We start from the raw sequence: 24,617 nt of genomic DNA, 5'->3' as shown, positions 1-24,617 counted from the left end.
AGTTAATCAGTAAAACTTCATCTCAACTTATGCTATTCATGTCATATGTCAAAATTCTACATTTAAACAATACCAGTTCATTCCTTTGGCACTAAATTAACACTCTATGGCAGGGGTGTCAAACTTGCAACGTCATGTGACATGTCACGACGTATCGCAACTTTTTTGCCATTGCCAGTAATAGGATGGGCATGGTTTTGCTATGATGAATCCGGCCCATGGGTTTGCAGTTTGACACCCCTGCACTATGGCAATTATATAAAAATAAGGATGCAAGTACAAAAATAGGGACCACTATGGTGGGAAGGTAACAGCGTTCCATGCACCTTTGGCGTCTAGTCATGCCAGCCACATGACCACAGAGATGTCCTCAGACAAGCGCTGGCTCTTCAGCTTTGAAACGGAGATGAGCACCGGCCCCTAGAGTCGGAAACGACTAGCACGCATGTGCGGGGGAACCTTTACCTTTACCTTAAGGACAAGGGAGAGAGAGGGAAGCTTTCATTGTTTATATAATACAGATCTGTGGGATGACACAAAGGGGAATATTGGTTTCAGTGATTACCATACAAATCACATTAATAATAATAATAATAATAATAAACCTTTATTGTCAAAGTACAACATGTGTACATTGAGATTAGCTGAGCCTCCCCCCGTGCTCTCTCCCCCCAACACACAGTGACAACAAACCCTCCTTTTGTGATTCAGGGTCAGCCTGTGGGTTCGGCAGTTGGGTCGGATGACTCAGATGAGGGGGAGGAGGGGGGTGTTGAAGAACTTGCTGATGATGGCTTTGAGGCTCCGCAGAGCCCCCAGCCAGGCCCCTCCCACCTGGTGGAGACCCAGCTGTGTGTGCCTGACAGCGTGGATGAAGATGACCCACAGCTGGCCCTGTTCAAGGATGCCTGACGCAGGAGGCAGTCAAGTAGGAGTAAACAGAGGAAGGCAATGGGGCTTCTCGGAAGGAGGGAGAGAGAAGCCACGCCCTGAACTCTTTATAAAGGACTTGTGTGGGGAGGGCTGGTTTGCTGAAAGCAACCGCTCAGATAGTGTTTCAAAGCTCCGATATCTTGGTTCGTGTCTTGTTTGTTTTTGTAATAAATTTGGCAGACGTATTCCAGCCTCTTGCCGTCTGTAAAGGGGTTGCCTTTTCTGCAAGGCCGGTAGCAGGCTGGTACAGAACACCTCCATCCTACCACACCATGTGAACCAACTACACCACACACCGGCCTCCCAAGTCAATTCTGCATAAGTTCACAGAGATTATATCCCATTTAAAAGCCTAACAGCCCACGGATAAAAGCTATTTTTCAGCCTGTTGGTACGGCTGGCTATACTCCTATATCTCCTACTGGATGGTAGGAGAGTAAAGATGATATGATTTTATGAGATAAATCTTTAGTTTTAACATTAATTCCACCTCTGTGTTTTCAAATCTCTTATCCTGACTACTTGCACTACAAAGTTTTATCAGCTGGTTTAACAACTGATTTTGTTTTACTGAAAAAAAGAACTCTCTCTTCCTCTTCTGTTTAATAACATGTGTGTATATTCATATTCATTACATAATTATTTATGACAAAATGACTTTAATTGTAGACAGAGTTTGAATTTGATAATGATTTTTGATTTTTGATTTGATAATGAGTCCTTCGGGAGAAGGGCGGTATAGAAATTAAATTAATAAATAAATAATAAATAATAAATTTTTAAAGTTCTGAATTGCTTGATCCAGGAAACTGAAGGGATTATTGCTTTCATACTACTACGAGGATAATTATTATATAATAACACAAAAGAGTAGTCCTTCATCCTGTTATCACCTTGCTGCCCAGGATTGTCTGCTTTGATTTCTGCCATTTTTTTCTTTATCTCTTGAGAGAGGATGTTTTAAAATATATCCCCCACATATTTTGTTGAATTTGAGTTTCTGCCAATTATTTTCAGTATTTGCCCTGTGGCTTTGTAGCAGAGTTTACTGAGAGGTCTTCCTAGTTTACATCACGTGAATGTCTGTTTTAAAGTATTGTCAGATTTTGGATAATTCTTTATTCTCAGAAGTTACTTAGAGGAAAGTTAGGAACCGCAGAAGGAAATATGGGTTGAAGATATCTAGAGAGGAAATGCAGGCAGGTGAGAATGATAATTCAGCAATTGGAGAAAGCATCACAAAGTATTCAGTGAAGAAAAAACTGAAAGAGAAACAGCAAAAGGCTTTCTATATAAGGCAGAGATTAAAAGACATATAATGTGCTAACCAAGATAAATGCATAGTCACGGTGATTGTGAAGCAACTTCACGGTGATTGTGAAGACATAATGGCAAGGCCTCCACAGAAGGCACTTTTAGGGTAATTTTTGCAATAAAAAAATATTTTAACTATCGGTCTTTCTCAAAACTCAACACTAATATTATTATATTCTATTGCAGTTCCTAATCAACATGTTCTAGGGGTGATTGCTCTAACATTATTTGAAGACTATATATACTGGACAGATGGAAAAACCAAGACTGTCAACCGTGCCCACAAAATCTCTGGAGCAGATAAAGTAGCACTGATTAACTCATGGCATGCCATAACTGATATTCAAGTTTATCATTCATTCAGGCAACCTAATGGTAAGAACTGATTTTTTTTTAAATTACATATTCATTCAAGCAAATGCCTGTTCCTCTGTTACCAGACTTTTTGCTGAATTCTGCTTAGCAATAACCATGAACTATTTAGAAAGTTTAAGATTGTTAGAAAAGTAAAATTATAACAAGTATTTTGAAGAATAGCCAATTCTCTTATGAATTGGCTATTCTTCAAAATACTTGTTATAATTGAATAGGATAAATCACAGATACAGCCTTTAATAACTTCCTCCATTTTTCCTAGTTTCTTTTTAACGGGTATGGGTAGAAATGAAAACAGCATTTTTAATATTGATATAAGGATCAGATTCCTCCTCGGTCAAAAACATCCTCCAAATTATTTTCCTGGACAAATAGAAATGGACTGATAGCAATAGTACTTAGACTTATATACTGCTTCACAGTGTTTTATAGCTCTCTCTAACTGGTTACCAAGTCAGTATATTGCCCCCATCAATCTGGGTCCTCATTTTATCGACCTCAGAAGCATGGAAGGCTGAGTTAACCATGAGTTGGTGAGGATCAAACCCCTGGCTGTTGGCAGAATTAGCCTCCAATACTGCATTCTAACCACTGTGCCACCACAGCTCCATGGTGTAGAATTCACCTTAACCCAAATTTAGAACTTTCTTTAGTGCAGTTCATACAATATATTCTGTGCAGAATTCAACATGATGAATAGTGAGTGTTATCTTTCCCTTTCTGTTTTACCAATAATAATATTGTAAAACCAATCTTCAAAAGTAAAGACATATTTTCTGGAGCAGGGAGACTTTGCATGTAGTGTTAAGGTGGAAGCTTACACATAACAATGTCTGCACTGCAGAAATTCTTTCCATGGGGGTTTCAGTGGGACTTGAATAAAGTAGGGTGTGCACACAGTTCCTTTTTTGTGTTTATATAAAAAGATACATAACACAGCTCTTATTATTGGTCAATTGTTTGAATTAGTTTTATATAATATAAAATGATCTTATGTCATATAAACTATCTTTTATAGAAAAATAGTAATTCAATTTTCATAATTTATTATTCTAATTTAGCTTTTAAAATAATATTTCTAAAATTTATGTTTCAAACATGTAAGAGGTATCTTTAAACTAGAAGATATTACAACTTTAGAATTAATTTTACTTGAGTTTTATGGGCATGTTTTAACTGTTCTATGTTTGTATTTCTAGTGGCTAAACATACATGTACATTACATAATGGTGGCTGCAGTCATCTGTGCCTTCTTGCCCCAAATAAAACTCACACTTGTGCCTGTCCTACCAATTTTTACCTCGCAGCAGATAATAAGACCTGCTTATCAAATTGCACAGCCAGTCAAGTATGTATATTTTTTGAAATGGAAGTTTTTAAAAAATATTTTCAGTATCTCCTTTTAAGTATATTTACATATTTTGAGATATGTGCTACTGCTATAAAAATGTATATTTAATTCTCAGAAGCATTTATTTTGTAAGTGTGGATATTATTGTAGCAAATACAATAGATTTATATACATGAAAGAATGTAGCTTATAATAATCAGTATATCAGATTCCAGTTACTGACTTTTTATTCTACACGCACACACAGACAGACACAGACACACAGACACACACACACACACACACACCTATAGATCTTTATAAGTTGTATATCTATTTTAAAAGTTTTTCTGTTACACTTTTCTCCTTTAGTTCCGCTGCAGGACAGACAAATGTATTCCATTTTGGTGGAAATGTGACACTGTTGATGATTGTGGAGATGGATCAGATGAACCTGAAGAATGTCGTAAGTATAAATGAATACAATATTTTAGTAATACTATTCTTCAGACTTATCAATCATATTGTAAAAGTGATAGATAAAACTGCTGAAAGTCATTTTTTCATACTGTATATTGCATTTGAAAATGAAAAATATTACTGCATAATAAAAAATACAGTACCTTAATTCTTACAGTGATCAAACCTTTTCTATAGGATTTTCAACTGGACTTGAGAAATTAGATTTTCTAGTGCTCTTTTATATGTATTAAATTTGTAATTAATAATACAAAAGAGATTTATTAGGCTTTTGCTAATCACTTTTAGAATGTATGGTTGCTATCCATCTTCTCTAGTGCGGCAGACGTATGATTAAATCAGCAGGCCATTTGATAATTTCACAATATTCTCCTTTCAGCATTCAGAAAGTGTGAAGTAAACAATGCTGACAGAAAACAACACATCTGTCATATTTTTTTATGTATTTCTACACTATTTCCTTTACATCTAAGGTGATATACATAGTTTGTCATCCAATCTTTTTCACACAGCAACAGCATAAAATATTAATGGGTCTGTCTATGGAGATTCTCAGTCATCCAGATCATGTTTGTCCCAAAGATGCTTTTTTCAAAAGGCAACTGGACTTTATTTTCCTTGAAAATGTTTCACTTCTCATCCAAGAAGCTTTTTCAGTTTAACAGGTCCAAAATCAGCACCAGATATAAACATTGCATCAAAAATTAATTCAAGCTTTTTATTTTTAGTTTAAACAGCCTAAGTATTAGGCTGCACTAATCATGTAATGCCAGATTTGCAAGGACTATAAGTCACAACAGAAGTATGCAACAGAATCTTCTAAAAGTTTAGCAAAATACAAATAAATATATTGAGAAAACATGTCGTCACCAGACAGATGAACAACTCCCCAATCTCATCGATTATTTTGAAGCAAGTAAAGAATACTCTCAAAGAAATAGGAACCCAAAACAAGGATACCTTTCTCTCTTATTTTATAGTTTATTGTAGAAATATTTTGGGAAAAATAAAAATGTTCATCTATAGCGATGCTGATAAAATACGTAATGTAGACAAAGAAGCCAGAAAGGTAATTATGCTTTTAACAATTTGTCCCAGCAGGTATTAGAACAATTAAACTTTCTGATTCCTGCCAGTTTATGCCTCTTCAAAAGAACAGCAATTTGCTTTTGGAAAGCAACATATATCTTCTCTGGCTTAGATGGGGTGATAGACACAACAGCATTACTTTTATTTGCTTATTTTAAGCCTGATGGTCTCTATAGCATTGCCAGACTCATTTACTTGGATATAGGAGCAACATGATTTCTCCTTTTTCTGTTCCTTTTTATCATATGGGTTTTTTCCCCCTACTTGCTACATATCAGTCATGAGAGTCATTCCATCAGGTCTCCATTATACCTTTTAAATTATATTTGGCCATTTCAATTAAGAGCTTAGGCTCATCTGGTTTATTCCCTGAGCATTTTACTCTGAGCATGACTACATTCACAATAAAGGCCATGAAATATATCAACCAATTTTTTTTTCAGATTTTACTATGCAGAAATCTTTACTTGAGGTCTCTCCTTTAGGATTTTCATTTCCACTTCCTCCCCCCTCCCCCTCTGCAAGCCCTCCCCCCAAACATTCCTTATAAAGCTATTCTAATCAAGCTTTTCATGTTTTGGTCAAATACATTTTTATAAGTTCTTGTGAGATGCCAGTCAATCTATCCTGTAGGTAATTCAGATGATTGTCTCAGAAAGCAAAATCTCTTCAGTAAAATTTAAAAGTTAGAAATTGATCTGCTATATTCATCTTTCCTCTTCTATGGATTGAAAAAAATGAATGAGAATATTAGCTAAGGACCCAGCAGTTTTAATATTTTTCCCCCCTGAGGTGTTTTTCAAAACCCATAGCGATATGGTTGAATCACCTCTCTGCAGTATTCTGTGTCCCATGGGTATTAGCAGGAAGGCACTTGCTAACTCGGAAGGTGTTCTGTTATGTCCTGATCCTTGGCCCTGAAAGACAATAAAGTAATAAATTTATGTCAGCATATATTTGTGTCAGTTGCTGATACTAGTGAGCCATCAGCTACATTGGCTTTTCTCTTTGTCTTCTTATACAGTAACAGTTGCATTATGTATGCCGCTAGGGATCTACTCTCTTACAGTGCTTCTATTTCCTATTTTGAACACTCAGAGCCTGCTTTCTTTCAAAGGACCTGGAAACTGTTTCTGAGTTCCAGTGAGGCAGAACATGATTTGTGTCTCTTACTTCTGATCTTTACTCTCATCCACTAGGATTACTCCTCCATTTGACGGTATTCCTTACAGAGAGTTTTTGTCCCTATCAGGTTCTGTTGTAATGTTTCCTTTCTTTGAATTGATAAATCCTTCTTTCATACCAGTTGAAGTGTGGCCATTGAGTGTAGGCCAGGGGTAGGCAACCTCAGCTCTTTTATGAGTCATGGACTTCAACTCCCAGAATTCCTGAGTCAGCATAGCTGACTCAGGAATTCTGGGAGTTGAAGTCCTTGACTCATAAAAGAGCTGAGGTTGCCTACCCCTGGTGTAGGCTAATTCTCTAGCGTTTTTTTTCAGGACTGTATAAGGTTTGCAAGTTCTTTTCACGCAGAAAGACGAACATTCCATAAGCATTGCCCATCTCAGACTCCTATTCATTCCTCTTCTCTTTTAGAACACATCAGTAGAAAGGCTTTCATTTTTATTTTTTCTCTCTTGTTCTCTTTTCCAACTCTTGACTAAGAGAGGAAAGGTATTCCCCTAGAAAACTGCTCACATTCTCCATATACATTTGTTTGGTTCCTCAAATGTGTCTGCCTTATATTCCTTTCAAAGTTTACACTTACTTGAGACAAAGCAATCAGTCGGCTGCCCCACATATAGTACACTGGGCAATCAGCAGCTTTCAAGATATGCTATACCTGCTGCAATTATGAACTATACAGGAGATAGACTTTCTAGTCCTCACAGTTGAGCAAGTAGCCTCTCAGAACACACGGCCACTTGTGGTGGTTGTTTCACTCTTTTGGAAGATTCATCTTAGTTCTTCCTGTTCACTTATTCAGTAAACTCAATCCCTGAAACCTAGCTCCTTATTTTCCTCAGCAAGAAGTTAATAGGCTGCATCCTTTTCACATTAGGAAATTACTAGGCAACTTAGCTGATCTCCCATTCCTTATTTCCTGAAAACAGTAAAGTGGGTAGGATACTTAAGAGGGTTGGAATTTCACCTGCTAAAATAAGCAATCCTCTAAAACAAGCATGTCAAACTGCTGGCCCGCAGGCCAGACGCGTCACACCAAAACCGCGCCCACCCCATTGCCAGCAATGGGGGAAAAGTCCCAATACGTCGCGTGACGTCACATGACTTCATGAGTTTGTGCTCTAAAATATAGCTAAGATATACACCAATCCTTGGGGAAAGGAAAAAAATGGATTTTTAGGCAACAGATACAAAATGAATCTCAGTACTTATCTTCTTTACTATAATTCAAATTCAAAGTAAGAGGTAGTCTCTTACATTCAAATCTAGATTACCTAGGAGGAAACCAGGTGCTCTTAATTACCTTTTGCAATTAATGCTTCAGAGGTATTGAAAAGGAAAACTGTTGCAAGTCATGACGAATGCTTCTTAATTAGTTGGAGTTATCAGCAGTGGTGGGATCCAGCTGGTTTGCACTGATACCTAATTTTTTGTTGAGTTTGGCGAACCGGTTATGATAAATCTGCGCAAACCTCCCCTGCCACCTCCCTCCACCAGCCCTGGTGTCCCTCGGCCAGCCCTCTGTCTCTGCCACCGCACTTTCTTACGGACCGCACTTTCTTGCTGCCCTACATCGGCCAGTGTCTCCCTTCTCCATTCTGGAAATGGCAGCCCTGTTTTCTGTTGCTTTCCTCCCGGCAGAAGGGAGGAAAGGAAGGACGCTTTGTATGGAAGGATGCTAAGCTAAGCTCTGGGAAACTACTCCAGCTTGAGCTGGGTGAGGAAGACCAGGCTCCCCTCCCCCAATGGTTCTGCAAAGCCCTTAGGAAGCAGATCCGCTTGGCACACACTTCAGATGGCAAACAGAAGAGCTTTGCTCTTTTTCTCCAGGAGGCCTTTTGAAAGCCCCCCCCCCCGCTTCACTTTTCTGTCTTAAAATCCAGAGTAGACATGTTTTCCTCCTGATCAGCTGAGGAATAAAGTAGCTACCAGGGGGGCAATTTCAAAGGGCCTGGAGAAAAAGAGAAAAGCTCTTCTGTTTGCAGCACGAAGCAGGTGCAGAAGTGGAGGAAAGTGGCAGAAAATGGGGCTGCCATTTCTAGAACAGAGAAGAGAGATGCAGGGCAGCAAGAAAGTGCTGACCAGAAGAAGGAAAGAATACTTAAGAACACCCAAGGAGGCAAAGGAGGCTCTGTAAGCCGCCTTTCTCCCTTTCTTGGCTGGGAAGAAGGCAGCCCACACATGCTGCTGCTTCGCGCAAGCAGGTGCACCATGGTGGCAATGGAGGGCTGGCGGAGAGATACCAGGGCTGGCAGAGGGAGGGAGCATGGGAGGCTTGTGTCCCCCAGTCACGGTGCAAGCTGTGGGAGAGTTGGCGGAGGAGAAGGAGGTGGCAGCTGCCACTGGGCAGGTGATCTGTGAGGCGAAGCAGGGGAAGCAGGGGTGGCGGGGACTGAAGAAAGCCCCACTAGCAGCAGACACAGCTGTTGTGCAGTGGCAACAGAGCCTTTCACTGTTACTCCCCCTAGCTCTGAAAAGGCAGAGGGGGACTGGGTAAGATCCATCCTCCATAGCATGGCAGTCCTGCTTGGGAGGGAGTGAAAGGAAAGAGGTGAGTGGGCAGCCGGGTCATTGAACTGGCAGAGAGAGGTCACTGAGTGGCAAGTGGCCTGGGTGCAGCGGCCTTGAACTAAGCAGGTGTGGAGTACATGGGGTAGCTCCACCCGCTACACAGGGTTCTGTAATTTCAGAGAGAACCCAATGTTAAATTATCTGAATCCCACCACTGGTTATCAGTCATGAGATTACTATTATGAGACAATGTATAAACTTAAGTTGGTTTAGAAAAAGATCTACAGATCCGTTGTGCAGGAAAGCAATAACAAATATCAGCAAACATTCCTTATCGTTTTAGTATATACATTATATCTTTTGTTTATTTATGTTATGGAGTTTTGGAACTTTAACAATTCAAAATAATTTAGCATAAATGAGAATTCCTAAGTTGTATATTGTATTAAAACATATACTAGAAACCTTTGTTCATAGTAGTAAAAATTCAGGATAAATAAGCATATGATTATATCCTCTAATAAGGATATTAACCCAAAAGTGACTCTTTGAAATATTGATCATAATACACATAGAGGTAAAAACTCATCCAAGAAGCTTCTTCAGTTAAGACTAAATGGTGGGAATGGAAGGATTTATATTCTTTGCAGTCATCTGCTAAGCTTGTAAGCCGCCCTGAGTCTTCGGAGAATGGCGGGATATAAATGGAATTAAAATAAAATAAATAAATAAATCTGGTCATTAGCATTCTGAAGGTTGGTTATTAGCTCTCTGAGAGTCATTGAAGCCCCTTGAAAATTTATCTGTGCTCTCAAGGTCACATGAATCAGAGTGCAAATAGGTGTGAAACCTTCTTGGGACTGGTGAATGGACTGTGTTGTAGACAGCAGACAGGTTCAAATCAGAATGTGAACATTCCAGATAGAGAGGATCACTGGTTTGAAAGAGGAGTCAAAAAGGCCATCTATGTTAAAATTGAACAGTCTCTCTCAAGCGAGGGAGAGAGATAAAATACTATGTATCTTGTTGGCAGAGAAGATTGCAAATGGCAATCACATGATTATGAGGTGCTTGGAAACCGGTTGTAACTATGAACATGTTGCCAAGCACTCAGATCATGACCATGTGGGATGTGTGATATTTTGCAATGGTCAAAAGTGTTTTATAAAGCACCCTTTCCAAGGCCACTGTTAAACAAATGTCTGTAAGTCAAGGACTACCTGTAGAAATTATGATTGTTGATTGTTGATACATTTTATATATTACTTTTATAGCAAATCAAATAAAAGAAAGCATATGTGCTACTGATGAGAAACAGAGGTTTTGATACCAATTGGATTCATTTTTTGTTTTTAATGATAAGATCTTTCTTGAGTCATGCTCACCTCCTAATGGAAACATCTAATGGTTTGCTATGGGTTTTTTTTCTCCTAGGAGTTTATTTATTTATTTGTTTGTTTGTTTATGTATGCATACATGCTTTTTTTGTACTTCCTCTCCAATTTATACTTCTGGGATTTCATAGTTGTTTCCCAGGAAAGTAATTTGTTCAAGCTTAGCTTTTTCAAGTTCAGCAAAGGTCAGCCAGCTAGAAAAGGTGTATAGCAAATGTAACCAGGAATAATATGGGTAAAGCCATTTAATTCAGTATAGTAAGGAAATGATTGATTAAAATTTCTAGAAATGTAACACTGGAAACACATTACACTATGTTTTTTTGAGACTATATTTCTATTGATTAAAAATGACTGTGTCTTAGAAGAGAACATTATGATTAAATAGGCTGAGGAATGGGATACTTTTAAATCTGTATTGATTCTTACCATATATGATTCAATTGCCTATCTTTATTGCATAGAATTTCTGGGAATGTTAGAAAAGCCCCAGTTTCACTTTATTACCAAAATAAGTAGCATTCTAAACCTCCCTTTCTTTTTCAGCTGAATTTAAATGTCAACCAGGACGTTTTCAGTGTGGAACTGGTCTCTGTGTTTTACCAGCTTTTATATGTGATGGGGAAAATGATTGTGGAGATAGTTCAGATGAACTTAATTGTGGTGAGTCATTATATGATATAAAAGAAATGGATATTGGACAACTGAGAGAATATTGTTCACTGCTCTCCTGTATACGTGCTGAAAACACTCCTCATGTAATATGCAAGGGACAATTTAACCTTCAGGAGAATTGAGGTTGTGTGGAAGAAATTTTGATCATAAATGAACAGGTTTTGAGATGGACACAGTCCTACAATATATCAGTGTAATATTTTAAGATTCGTATCTCTCAGGTATGATGCTGTCTAATGTTGATTCAACAAAAGAGTAAAATATCTGATTTTTTTTTAATAAGGCTCATTTGGAGTTTTCACTGATTAACTAAAATCTTGAATTACTTGTTGCTGCCAATACTACTGTGTATTAAGAAATTTAACAGATTGGAACATAATTATATTTGAAAATTCTGTTACGTGACAAGGCAAATAATCAAAACATTAAGTAAATGTCAAGACAGGATTCCCCTTTCCCAATTTTGGAATGGCTGCCACTATATGTTAGAAAAGATTGGTCTACATAATTTAATCATTTGAATCATTTAAAAGAAGTAAAGTTAAACGAAGTTAAAAAGTTAAAAGAACCAAAGGAAGGAGAAAAAGGAGAAGGAAAACAAGGAAAGCAAGAGAAGGAAATAGGAGGATGAGGAAAAGAGACAGTGGTGGCATTGGCAGTGGGCACAACAAGTTGCAATGGTAGCGGCAGCAGCAACATGACTGAGTTGCAACTGAGGAGTGGCAAAGCCCAGGGACACAACTAACAGTGGCAACAGCAGTGGCAGCATGTGCAAATGAAGGTGCTTAGAGTAGAGAAGAAGGAGACGAAAAAGGAGGAAAAGTAAAGTTAAAAAAACAGTTAATGAAGCAAAGGAAGTAGAAAAAGAGATGAAGAAGGAGAAGGAATGGCATCAAAGCGTAACTGGGACATGCAACATGTTGGATGAGAATGGTAGGAACCACATTTGTGCAATGGAATATGAAATAGCAGTGCAACATGTCAAAATAGCGACAACCAAACTTTACACAGAAGTAAAGGAAGGACAACTTACACTTTTACATTAACAAACTGTTTCAACACTGGCCATAAGAGGAAATTAAACACTAGCCACAAGAGGGAGCAGAGGATTCACTTTTAAGCATTATTTCAGCATTAAACTCAAGAGTGATTATTAAAAAATAAAACCCTGCATAAACAATTTTTTCTAAAAAAATTGAAATTTGTATTGTAAAATTTTGCATATTGTATATTATAAAATTTTTAGGTTTTTGATTTTTTAGAATTTTTTTTTAAAATAAAGAAAATAACTGATTTAAAATTAGACCAATTTATTGTCATTAAATTAAATTCCTTACATAAAACTATTTTAGTTATTAATTTTTAAAAAACTAAATTTCTAAATCTTTAAGTTTTTTAAAATTAAAAAATAAGATACCTCAAAATTAGGCAAAATTAGAAATACTGCTAAAAAATAAGATCCTGACTTGTAACTACAAGGAACAAAAAATTACTATTTTTCTATACTCATTTACAATAACTGTGAGCTGAGAGCCTTTTTTCCTTTTATTCTTTTTGTTTCTTCCTTCTGTGGATTACAAACTATATTTTGAAGATGATCTGATCTGTCTTTGATGTGTTAGGTTTAAAGTTTACTCCAACACTAACATTCAGGTGTTATTTCAACATTAACCACAAGAGGAAGCAATGACCAATTTAAAAAACAAACAAACAAAGGATATGGTATGGAAAAGATTGTTAAAAAAATAAAATAAAACCCTGCATTAAACCAAATTTTAAAAGAAATAAGGGATCCTGCATTGGAACTGTTGGGACCATTTGCAAGAAAAATAATAATCATGGAAAAACATAGTCATTTAAAAAGACTAACATTGTTGTGATTTGCAGAATATTCGTGCCAATAGAAGACACAAATTATCTCTACCAAATGTAAACTAAATGAGAAAAAAGTAAAGAATCTAGAGGCAAATCTAGCCACTCTGAGATTCAAACAGCAAAATGATCAATTCCAACTAAAGGAAGACATTAACACATTAAAGAACAACTATCAGAAAAATGAAACTTTAGAGATAGATAGATGGCAAAATGACACATAGAAAAAAAAATCTAAAACAATGTCCCTGCATCCACCAGTTCAGTCCAGCCCTGCTGGAGCTGAACAATCAACTTCATCTCCTACCCCTGGAAGAAAATGTAGATATTTGGCAAAGGGACATTATCAAGCACACTAGTGACAGTAAGAAAAGAATGTGAGTTGGTGATAGGAAACTCACTTTTCAGAGGGATGGAATTAGCAATCTGCAGACTCTATCAAGGGAGGTATGCTGTCTTCCAGGAGCAAAGAGCAAAAATGTGACTGAAAGACTTACTAAAATAATTAAGCCCACAGATTATTGTCCTTTTCTTCTATTTCATATGGGGGTAGATGATACAACAAAGAGCTTGAAAACAAAGCTTGAAAACAAAGCTTGAAAACAAAGAGCTTGAAAACTATGAGCAGCTAGGCATGAAAGCCAAAGGGACATCTGTATTTCCAATGGAAGGTCAGCATCTAATTAGGGAACAAAGGATTTTAGAAGTAAACCACTGGCTTAAATAATGGTGCAGTTAAGAGAACTTTGGATTTCTAGACCATGGTCTATATTACCTGCATAAAGGGCTTCTGGCAGGAGATGTACTATACCTCACAAGAACAAGGAAGACAACTGGCTCAGCTTATCTGAAGTGCTTTAAACCAAAACTGGAAGGGGAGGGAGACTGATCTTTAAGATCGAATCCCAAGCATAAACCTCAAGAAAACCAAACAAACAATGAGATAAGGAGTGATGAAAAGGAAGGAGAACTCAGATATAAACAAAAGAAGTAGGAAGCAAATGCAATTTCAGTCAAGAAGGTCTCAGAAATCTATACACTAATGCTTGAAGTATAATGAACAAACAGAGCAAATGTGATGCTAGTATATAAGAACAGGTTCAACATTGTTGCCATTACCAAATCTTGGTGGGATGAAACCCAAAACTGGAATATACTGCTAAAAGGCTTTAAATTATTCAAAAGAAACAGAGCTAACAAAATAGGAAGTAGAGTTGCTTTATTTGTAGCAAATAACTACACTGCTACAGAACTGCACAAAATCATAGCTGAAAGTCTTCTTGAATGGATTTGGGATAATATAGAAGGAAAAAGGAATGACATTGCCATAGGTGTATACTAGAAACCACCCAAACAAGCAGAGGAAGTAGATGAACTTTTTGCTAATCAGTTAGCTAAGATGTTTGGAAAACATACCACAGTACTAATTGGGGACTGTAACTCCTCTGACATCACCTGGGAGACAAACTCTGCACCATGCAGGATATCAAACAGGTTCCTGATGAACCTAGCAGACGCCTTTGTCACCCAAAAGGTAGAGGAGGGAACTAGAGGGTCAGCTATACTGGACTTAAATCTTACTAACAACAATGAAATGATAGAGGGGGTTGAAGTTGTGGGAACTTTGTGGGAGAGTGACCATGTCACACTGGAATTCAATCTAATGCAGTCACAAATAGTTCAACAAAGTCAAAGTAGTTTCTTAGACTTTCAGAAAGCCAACTTCAGAAAACTTGGAACTTAGAGTTTAGGAAAGATTTTAGGAAGAATTCCATGAATAGAAATCCTAAAGAGGAAAACAACTCAAGATGCGCTGAAAAATGTAAAAGCCCAGTCTAACACAATACTAAAGAGAAGAAAAACAATTCTGGACAAACCTTATTGCCTTGTTTGATGTGACTAAATTAGTGGATCAGGGGAAAAGTTGTGGACCTAATTTATTTAGACTTCTGAAAGACATTTGACAAAGTAGATCACAGCCTACTTCTCAGTAAGATAGAAAAATGTGGGATACATAACATCACCACCACAGGGATTCACAGCTGGCTAATCAATGACACTCAACCTGTAGTCCTCAATGGAACCTCATCTAAATGGAGGGAACCATGCAGTGAGTACAGTTAAGTTTCTGACTTAGGCCCAGGGCTCTTCAACATATCCACAAATGATTTAGACAAGGAAAGGGGAACTCATCAAATTTGCAGGTGACACCAAGCTGGGGGAATAGCCAACACTTTAGAACAGGGGTGTCAAACTGCTGGCCTGTGGGATGGACGCCTCACAAAACTGTGCCCACCCCATTGCTGGCAATGGGGTAAAAGCTCCAATACATTGTGCGACATCACGTGACGTTGCGAGTTTGTCATGTCTGTTTTAGAAGACAGACTCAGATTGAGCCCTATCTAACAAAATACAATTCAGTGGTGAGAAAAATAAGATCTTACACCTAGGCAAGAAAAGCCAAGTGCACAGGTATAGAATAAGTGGTATGTAGATTAACAGTAGTAGTATGAGAGAGAGCTAGGTGTCCTAGTGGACAACCGCTGAATATGAGCCAGCAGTGTGCTAGACCTATCAAAAAAAACTAATGCACTCAAAAGCTGCATCAACAGAAGGATAGTACTGAGATCACATGAAATGATAGTACCGATTTATATTGCACTGGTAAGACCATGCTTGGAACACTATATCCAGTTCAGTCATGATGATTAGAAAAATGATGCTTATACTGTAGAAAGTGTACAGAAAAGAGCAGCAAAGATGACAAGGCTGAACCATACAGGAACTAGCTAGTCTATATCTAGTCTATCAAAAGGAAGGACCAGGGGTGGCATGTTAGCAGTCTTCTAATACTTGAGAGCCTGTCGAAAAAACGAAAGGGTCAATCTATTCTCCAAAGCAATTTTGGGCAGGACAAGAAGTAATAAGTGGAAGATCATTAAAAAGTGATCCAATTTAGAAATAAGGAGGAATTTCTTGGCAATGAAAACAATCAGTTTGAACAGCTTGCCTCCAGAAATTATGGGTGGTCCATCACTGGAGTTTTGCAAGAAGAGATTGAACAACCATTTGCTCAGAATGGTATAGGGCAGACATGTCAAACTTGCGATGTCACGTGACATCGTGCAACATATCGGGACTGGTTTGCCATTGCCAGCAATAGGGTGGGCACGGCTTCTGCATGACACATCCGGCCCGCGGGCCAGCAGTTTGACACCCCTGGTATAGGGTCTTGCTTGAGCAGGGGGTTGGACTAGAAGACATCCAAGGTCCCTTCCAACCCTGTTATTTTATGTTGTTCAATGTTATTCTTCTTGTACAACCATTTTGCAAATGCTTTCATAATTCATTACTATTTAGATCCTGTACTAGTTATTTGACTAGTACTTGTGCAATAGTTATAGCAAGAAATCCATCTTACACTTTTTAAAGTAGTGTTAGGGTGGACACAATGCTGTACTATACATGTTCTATCAAAATTTTGCTTTTTATTGAATATATTAAAATATAATTTTAATGAATGTTTAAATTATAATAACAATTAATGGTTAATAAAAAAAATGTAATTCTTAATTAAGAAAAACAATATGATATGAGGATTATTTGTATGCATGTTTTTAATGTTGTTACCTTCTTTTCTTTCCTTCCCTATCCCCAACCTCCAGACACACATGTTTGCCTACCAGGTCAGTTTAAGTGCACCAAGAATAAAAAATGTATCCCAATAAATCTCAGGTGTAATGGACAAGATAATTGTGGTGATGAAGAAGACGAAAGAGATTGTCGTAAGTCATCTTCTCAGATGTGTAAAAATTCAGAAATCTCAAACATAGCAATCATGGCATATAAAAAGACATATTGGTCATAAAACAGAAAGCTAAAGATGATTCCAGGACACATAGATATTTTGCATAGGCATATATAGAGGGTAGCCCAGACCCATAGGATACTTCTTTGCCAGAGACGAAAAATTTGAGGGAGCGTCCTATTGTAGGGTAAGAAGGAGCTGGAGTGAATAAAGAATGCTGGTGGATGATTTTTCTAGGACCCACCTAAATTATTTGGATGCCTCAAATAGCTTTGGCTAGCTGCCATTTATGTTGACCCCCTAAGCACTGGCCTATTGAAATCTCTCTGCTGGACTTCTGAACTAGAGTCTTTGTTACCCAAGCAACTAACCTATGACTGTAATATTTTTTTGTCCACTTATGATGGGAAGGTGGTTAGGGAATGATGGGATGGATAGTAGAGCTGTCACAGAACCTACATATCATACAGGCTGCTGAGTGCCTGAATACAGAAATGACCAGATGGGGTATCTGCTGTTTTTATGAAGGATTAGAGGGACTATAGTTGTTTGTGTAGGTTCATTGAGGGGTGGGGTAAGAGCAGATGAATGAATGGGAGTTAAGAGTGTTTTGTTTTGAGAGGTGAGAGCAAGGAATGGAAGGAACTGGAAGAAAAGGCAGGCAAAAATATTGAAAATGTGACAAGCAAGGATAGGTATGGTGGAAATCTGAGTGTGAGTCTTTCCTAGGCATGCTGAGACTGCTAATTGAGAGTAGTCCAATGTCCAGGCCTTAGTATTCTATTCTATACTGGGATAACAGATCCTTGGGGGCCTTGGGCTCCTGATGTTGCTTCTGAATATCAGGTTGGTTTGTAATAAATCTCCACATGGAGATGTCCACATGGATAGAACAGCCAAAGTAATAAGTATAATTGAGACCTGGAGAGCCCAGAGGAAGGAAATATATCTGGCCAGATTTGGGTTTGGAAATGCACCTTCCCAATTTAGGAGTTTAACAATAGCCAAGGACCCAAGAAAGTGGGGAAAGGTGGTTGTTATCATTCATAAATTGTTGAGGGCTCTCAGTGGCCCTGTGCTGTAGATAACTGAATGTGAAACCCTCTAGATGAAAATGGGCTATAGAAAACATTTGGGATTATTGTTGTTATATCACCCACCCTGCTGCAGAACACCGTCTCTGCTTATTAGCTCTTCAGCTACATCAGAGTACAAAACATATTCCACAGGAAGACTAGAACTGTACTTTATTGTGATAGGCTAGATCCTCGTAAGCCTGTCTGTGCTTTACCTCACTTCTCTCTTATATCCTAGTGAATTTTGAAAGAACCTTCCTGAACATTTCCGAATGCTATCTTGTTTCCCAGGACCTAAGGAATGTTTCAACTTCTTAGCTCATATAACAGTTCTTGCCTATTTCCCTGATTCCCCTCATCTCCCTGATTCTCTATACTATCTATTTTTTTACCTTATTTTGCCAGGTTGGCTATGGAGACCCCATGGCTGGTTAGTCCTTGGAGATTTCATTTTGCTACCAAATGTCTTTCAACAGGGGCCAGATCAGGAGTTCTTCCCCTACATAGCAACTACAGACCCGTCCCAAGTCATCAAGGAACCAATGCATATTAGTGTTTGCAGTTTGGACCTGGTTTTTGTCCTGGGACAACTGTAATGTGCTTTGCTAATAAAGGGTGTTTCCATCAGTCCACTACTGTGGTCAGATCTCTCTCTGATTGCCTTTCAATTTGCTGGGCAAGTCCAGTTCAGGTGCCTTAGCTTGGTATTATGGGGTTTGTCTGGAGACTCCTGATGAAGTGAGCAGGATCTTTCACATTCTGAATTCAGCCTCTTGTTTATTAGAACCAGGTGTCTTAATCACCTGTTTATTAAACTCAGGTCCCTACAGCCTAAAGCTTCCCACAAAATGACCTCAGATTGGTTTTGTGTGGTAGTATCAGCTTATTGAGGAAAGGGCACTACTGGTATGTCCCTTCTTCAAGAAGCCAACATACCTTAGGGAATTCTGCACTTAGCAAATTTCAGTATTATTAATTACAGTATACGTATTTCTGGATGCTGTTTTCCTTTCTCTATAGTCATATCTAGTCAATACTGATGGAGGAGGTGAATGCCTTTTATCTGTGGGATTCTACAGGACTTAACACTCTTTTTTTCCCCTCCCAACTTTTATATGAAATTTCCAGGTCAGGTTATTCACCGATTTAGGGTTTGGGATCATCAGTCTGCTGTTGTATGCAATTATACTTTTAGTCAGTCTCTAAATTTATGTAAATATGTAGATAGTAAAAGATATTACTAAGCAACTATTTTTAACAGCTGTTTTCTGGAACAAACAACAATGTCCTGGTTTACATGCGGTTTTATAATATAACGGTTTTAATTAGCACAGAGGGAATAATATCCAGCTGAATATCTGGGAATATCTATGGTAAGAAACAAAATATGTCATAGTCTGTTAAGATCCAGATGTTGGGCAGAGCCTTGGTGGAGCAGTGGGCTAATGCCTCCTTAAGTAACACCAGCTGCCTGCAATTAGTGCAGGTTTGCGTCCCACCAGGCTCAAGGTTGACTCAGCCTTCCATCCTTCCGAGGTAGGTAAAATGAGGACCCAGATTGTTGGGGGCAATAAGCTGACTTTGTAATAATGCGGCTTGGGGGTGGGCAAAAGCCCTAATAAGCAGGCATATACATAGAATGAAGGCTATTGCTAAGAACATTTATTTGTGCTTTAGATTGTAAGCCGCCCTGAGTCTTTGGAGAAGGGCGGGATATAAATGGGATTAAAAAAAAAAGATACTGTTGGCTCTTACCAAAGTATGCTAGCTAATACTAATATCAATGACAGGAAACATTCAAAAGAATGTTGTTGTTTTTTTTAAAAAAAGTTGTATATAGTTTATTTCTATAAATGCTATTTTCCACATGTCTAGTCAAATTCAAGTCCTAAAATAGATTAAATTACTAAATTATATTAAAGTAAAATAATTAAAAGTAGGATCCTATATGATGGGGAAAAACTTGTCCAATTTGATTTACTTTTGAGTAACCATATATGAGAGTGAGTTTGGGGTAGTGGTTAAGGCACTAGGCTAGAAACCAAGAGGCTGTAAGTTCTAGTCCTGCCTTAGATACCAAGACAGCTGTGCAACTTGAGACTAATTACTTTATTTCAACCCTAGGAAGGAGAGAATGGCAATTTCAAAACAAAAACAAAAGAAAAAATCCCTAGCTATGAAAACAGCAGGGACTAGTCCAGGCAGTCAACCTCAAAGACATAAAAATATATATATATCAGTTAATAAGAGATTTAAATTCATTATAAAAGGACCTGTTAGTGTTTCCTTATATTAATCAAATATAATATATTTCATTAAAGTACTGTACCTTGCAATAAAGTATATTGCTGAATTTACTTTGATAAATTATTTTGAAGTAATAGTTTATTTTTAATAGCTGGGTTAAAAAGGCACTCAAAAAGATATATTGAATTTAAAAACTCTTTTTGATATTGACTGATCATCTTAATTCATTTTATAAATACACCTCTTCCATCTTTTATTTTAAAGCGGAAAACAGCTGTTCTCCTGACCATTTTCAGTGTAAAACCACAAAGCACTGTATTTCTAAACTATGGGTGTGTGATGAGGATCCAGACTGTGCTGATGGATCTGATGAAGCAAATTGTGGTGAGTACTCTAAACAACTAATAGGAAATTTAATTTTCCGTATGATTGGTATATTTAGAAAAATAACATTATTGGCTATCAACCTGAAGAATCATTTTGCTTATAATGCCTTATAATATTTATTTATCTAATTGACATGGCCACCCATCAATCAGAACATTGATTGTTTGTTGATTGATTATGACCTCATAGATTGATTCTTAGCAGAATAACACAATAAGGGACCTTGGAGGACTTCTAGTCTGTTTCTGCTCTTAAAGATTTGTCCCTAACTTCAGATCTTCCAATTGTGCACTTATTGCCACTCTAACTGAATTAATGCACCTTGCCTTTGATCATTTTCTTCTTCTCCTTACTTTCACTAACAGAAGAATATCAGATTATAATGTAATGTCATAATGATGTTAATACATTATGTTATTTACTGTCAGATGAATTCATAAATTCGATGAAAGATTGAGGATGACACATTTTGCTGCATTATTTCTTAGTGCAGTTCAGTGCCAAAATAGACTCTTTTATCTAGGAGTGTTAATAGAATAAAATTGGTTTATCCCAAAATTTACCTAAATTATACTGATGCAACCCAGAAATTTAGTTTATTTAGCAAAAGATTTAATCCAAAATTTATTCTTTCTCTTTCTTTCTCTCCCCTTCTCCTTATAAAGTTTGCATTGTAGTATGATTCCTTTTTTTTAGTATTTATTGCTTCTACTTCTGAAATGTTGTTTAAAATGTGATAATTGGTAATTTGCAATGCATTTTTCTTATTTACAGTCATGCATATTTAGAAGTATATTAACAAAAATAGTATAAATTTTTGTGACAGATAAAAAGACATGTGGTCCTCATGAATACCAGTGTAAGAATAGCAACTGCATTCCAGATCATTGGCGATGTGATAGTCAAAATGATTGTGGTGACAATTCTGATGAAGAAAACTGCAGTAAGTAATGTCATAGCAGTAGCACTTAGCAATAGCACTTAGATTTATATATCGCTTCAAAGTGCTTTACAGCCCTCTCTAAGCGGTTTACAGAATCAGCCTATTGCCCCCAACAGTCTGGGTCCTCATTTTACCGACCTGGGAAAGATGGAAGGCTGAGTCAACCTTGAGCCTGGTGAGAATCGAACTGCAACTCTCAAACAATTGTAAATTTGTAAATCATTCTACCAAAAAAGGGAAAGCACTATTATAGTCTTGTTTCTGCTATTTTTAAAAGACATTTATTTTACCTTAGTACTTTAGATAAATGATTAATAATATTAAAGATAAAATCTGCTGATTATAATTTTCTATTTTAATAATTTATTTTTTCTAAAAATGTTCTAGCCTCATTAAAATATTATGGGCGCTTAAATAATTCCCAATTTTATAATAATTTTATGAAAGATTACAATTGAAAACAAAAAACTAATATAAATTAAAAGATGTATCCAACTCACTCTTCTGGTTTGTTACTTCTATATCCCTTTTAATTATTAACACATAAACTGGTTTCATTGTACGTGCAATATAATATCTTTTTCCATATCATTCTTGAAAGTTGTCATTTTTAAGCCCACACTCAAATCTAATTATTTCAATCTAGTTTGGCAGAGCTTGCTCATCTGTAATATCATTTACACTCCATCTGTTCCAGATGTTCTTAAAATTAACTTCTGAGTCCATTATTCACAAATATCATTTAAAAAGTACAATAGTTTACTCCATTTTGTATTAACAAGATAACTTTAAGTATTGTTCTCATTTAGTTGAAAACTTTAATTTATGCTAGCAATTTCTAAGGTCCAACCTTAAAGTCCCATCCTAACATGTTTTCCTACTCTTTCCTACCCTTTTCCCAACTAAGGAATCCAAACAATAATAATTTTCCCACAGGAAAGATTGTTATAATTAATTTCAAAGTTTTATTTCAAATCCATCTGGACCTTTAGTCTATTTTTAACTTTCCAAAATCAACATTTTAAATACCCTTTTGCTCTTTATTCCAAAAAGTATTTTTTTAAAAAAAACTTATACTTAAAACTTGTTTCATTAAGGAGGAGACTGACTCAGTAAATGTGATAAAAACTTGTTCTGAATGTTCTTAATATTCAAAAAACATTACAAAATTATTCAAAAGAATGCCTAGTCAAGCTTTCTGTCCATAGAGGCTACATTATGACTGTGAGCTTAGATGGAATCCCTCAATTCCTAGATACTTGATTAAACTGACCATGGCTCCTGAAGTCTACTACTGAGGAATGTCTCTCTGGAGTACATGTGGGCAGTCTCACAATCTCTCATTTCTTCAGAGAATTTTGCCAGCCACAATTCAGCATCTGTTTGGCAATCCCTGCTCCTTTACAGACATTTTGTTTGCATGTCCTCACTGGAAGTCCTAGTACTTAAGTCAATTCCTAATGTGTTGCCATTTTAATCTACAATAGCAAAAATATTTGAAGAGGTAAATTCTAAATATATTGATTTTTTTTGCTAATATACTAAAATAGATTATTATTAAAATTGCAGACAAGAAGCCACTTCATCATACCTATAGCGAAATCAGTTGAACTATACAACAATTTTTGCCACATTTTTGAAGCCTATAAATTATCAGAGGATTGTCCAAAGTTTTTGATAAAATTCCTTATCAAAAGCTTTTTTGTTATGACTAAAGCAGTCCTGCCATTATTTTGGATTGCTAATTAGTCAGAGAGACAGCAAGCAGTATAGGAATAAATTACCAATTTTTCCAGTGGAGTAAGTAGAAACTCTCAAGGATCTATGCTGAGACCAGTGCTTTTCATTTTGATCAATTATCCTGATTTAGGAGTAAACAGTGATCTGACATGGTTTGCAGAAGATGCCAAACAATTCAATCTACAAAAATGGCTGTGAAAAAGTCCAGAAGGAACTCTTCAAATTGGGTGAATTGTCAACCAAATGGCAAATGAAATGTTGTTTAAAGCAGTGTAAACACATGTACATTGGGGGATAAAGTAAGCTAATTCAAATATCAATTGATGTGTTTAACGTGCCTATAGTTTATGTCATAATTAGGGTCATAGTGGATAGTTCAGTGAAATTATGGTATAGCAATTGGGAACAAGGGAAATTCCACTGTAGAGTCCATTAGGAATTTGGCTGAAGTTTTTAAAAAATCCAACACTGCAATGCCCTTATGTCAAGTTATGGTGAAACTGTGGTTAAAGTAATCTACTGTTACTATAGTAATTGGATAGTGTTAATTATTGTTTTATAATGTTTTACCTTTTTGTAAATCACTTGGAATTTCTATGGATTGAGGCAGGATTTTATTGCAGAAAGAAATGACTTAATAAAAAGTGTCTTTGGTGTTTTGGTTCCAGCAGATTATTAGAATCCTTGTAAGGCATTCAAGGCATTTTTGTCATGCTTTTGGCATTCCAAGTCATTTTTGTATTTCAGTTGTACAGGACATAAATTCCAGTTTTCCTCCTCCTAATTAAAATCTATATGAAGAGGAACATAATGACTAAGGTGTTCAACTTAGATCCCAGTGACTCAGGTGTTTCCACTTGACTATAAGTTTCAGGGGATGACTTGAAGAAACATCTGTCAGCCCAATTCACCTCAGGGATAAATTAGTGGAAAACCCATGATTCTCTTAGGAATTGTGCTCAGCTCCTTTTCTTTCTGCTTTTAAGAAGTAAGAATTTTCGTTCCCTTCAGTTTAAAGTATGGTATCTATGATCTGTAGAAAGTGATTAGGAGAGGTTCCCCCCCCCTCTTTTAAAGCACTAGGACTGGGAGCTATCAAGGGAATTTGATTAGAGGAAGATTTAAAGCAGGCAAAAGAAAGCATTTCTTTGCCAGAATCCATATATAACCTGAGGAATTCAACCATAAAATGTGATGATGGCCATTAATTTCTTGCCTTTAAAAAGTGAATGGATAATTCATAGAAACCAAATTTATC

The 24,617-nt window shown here is 36.8% G+C and overlaps 1 protein-coding gene across 1 annotated transcript in view; it reads left to right on the top strand.

Annotated features, from left to right (window-relative positions):
• LRP1B (LDL receptor related protein 1B) overlaps positions 1 to 24,617 on the top strand; it is a gene marked incomplete at both ends in the record, with an annotated part of 936,568 nt that overhangs the window by 837,466 nt on the left and 74,485 nt on the right. Inside the window, 7 exon segments of the mRNA XM_083348746.1 lie at positions 2,434 to 2,622; positions 3,822 to 3,970; positions 4,325 to 4,418; positions 11,158 to 11,274; positions 16,824 to 16,943; positions 20,554 to 20,673; positions 21,503 to 21,619. Coding sequence (XP_083204872.1) covers positions 2,434 to 2,622; positions 3,822 to 3,970; positions 4,325 to 4,418; positions 11,158 to 11,274; positions 16,824 to 16,943; positions 20,554 to 20,673; positions 21,503 to 21,619 — 906 coding nt within the window.

This window comes from Vipera ursinii (genome assembly GCF_947247035.1).
Source record: "Vipera ursinii genome assembly, chromosome: 1".
In the NCBI taxonomy this organism is placed as follows: Eukaryota; Metazoa; Chordata; class Lepidosauria; order Squamata; family Viperidae; genus Vipera; species Vipera ursinii.
This window is presented reverse-complemented; position numbering and strand designations above follow the sequence as displayed.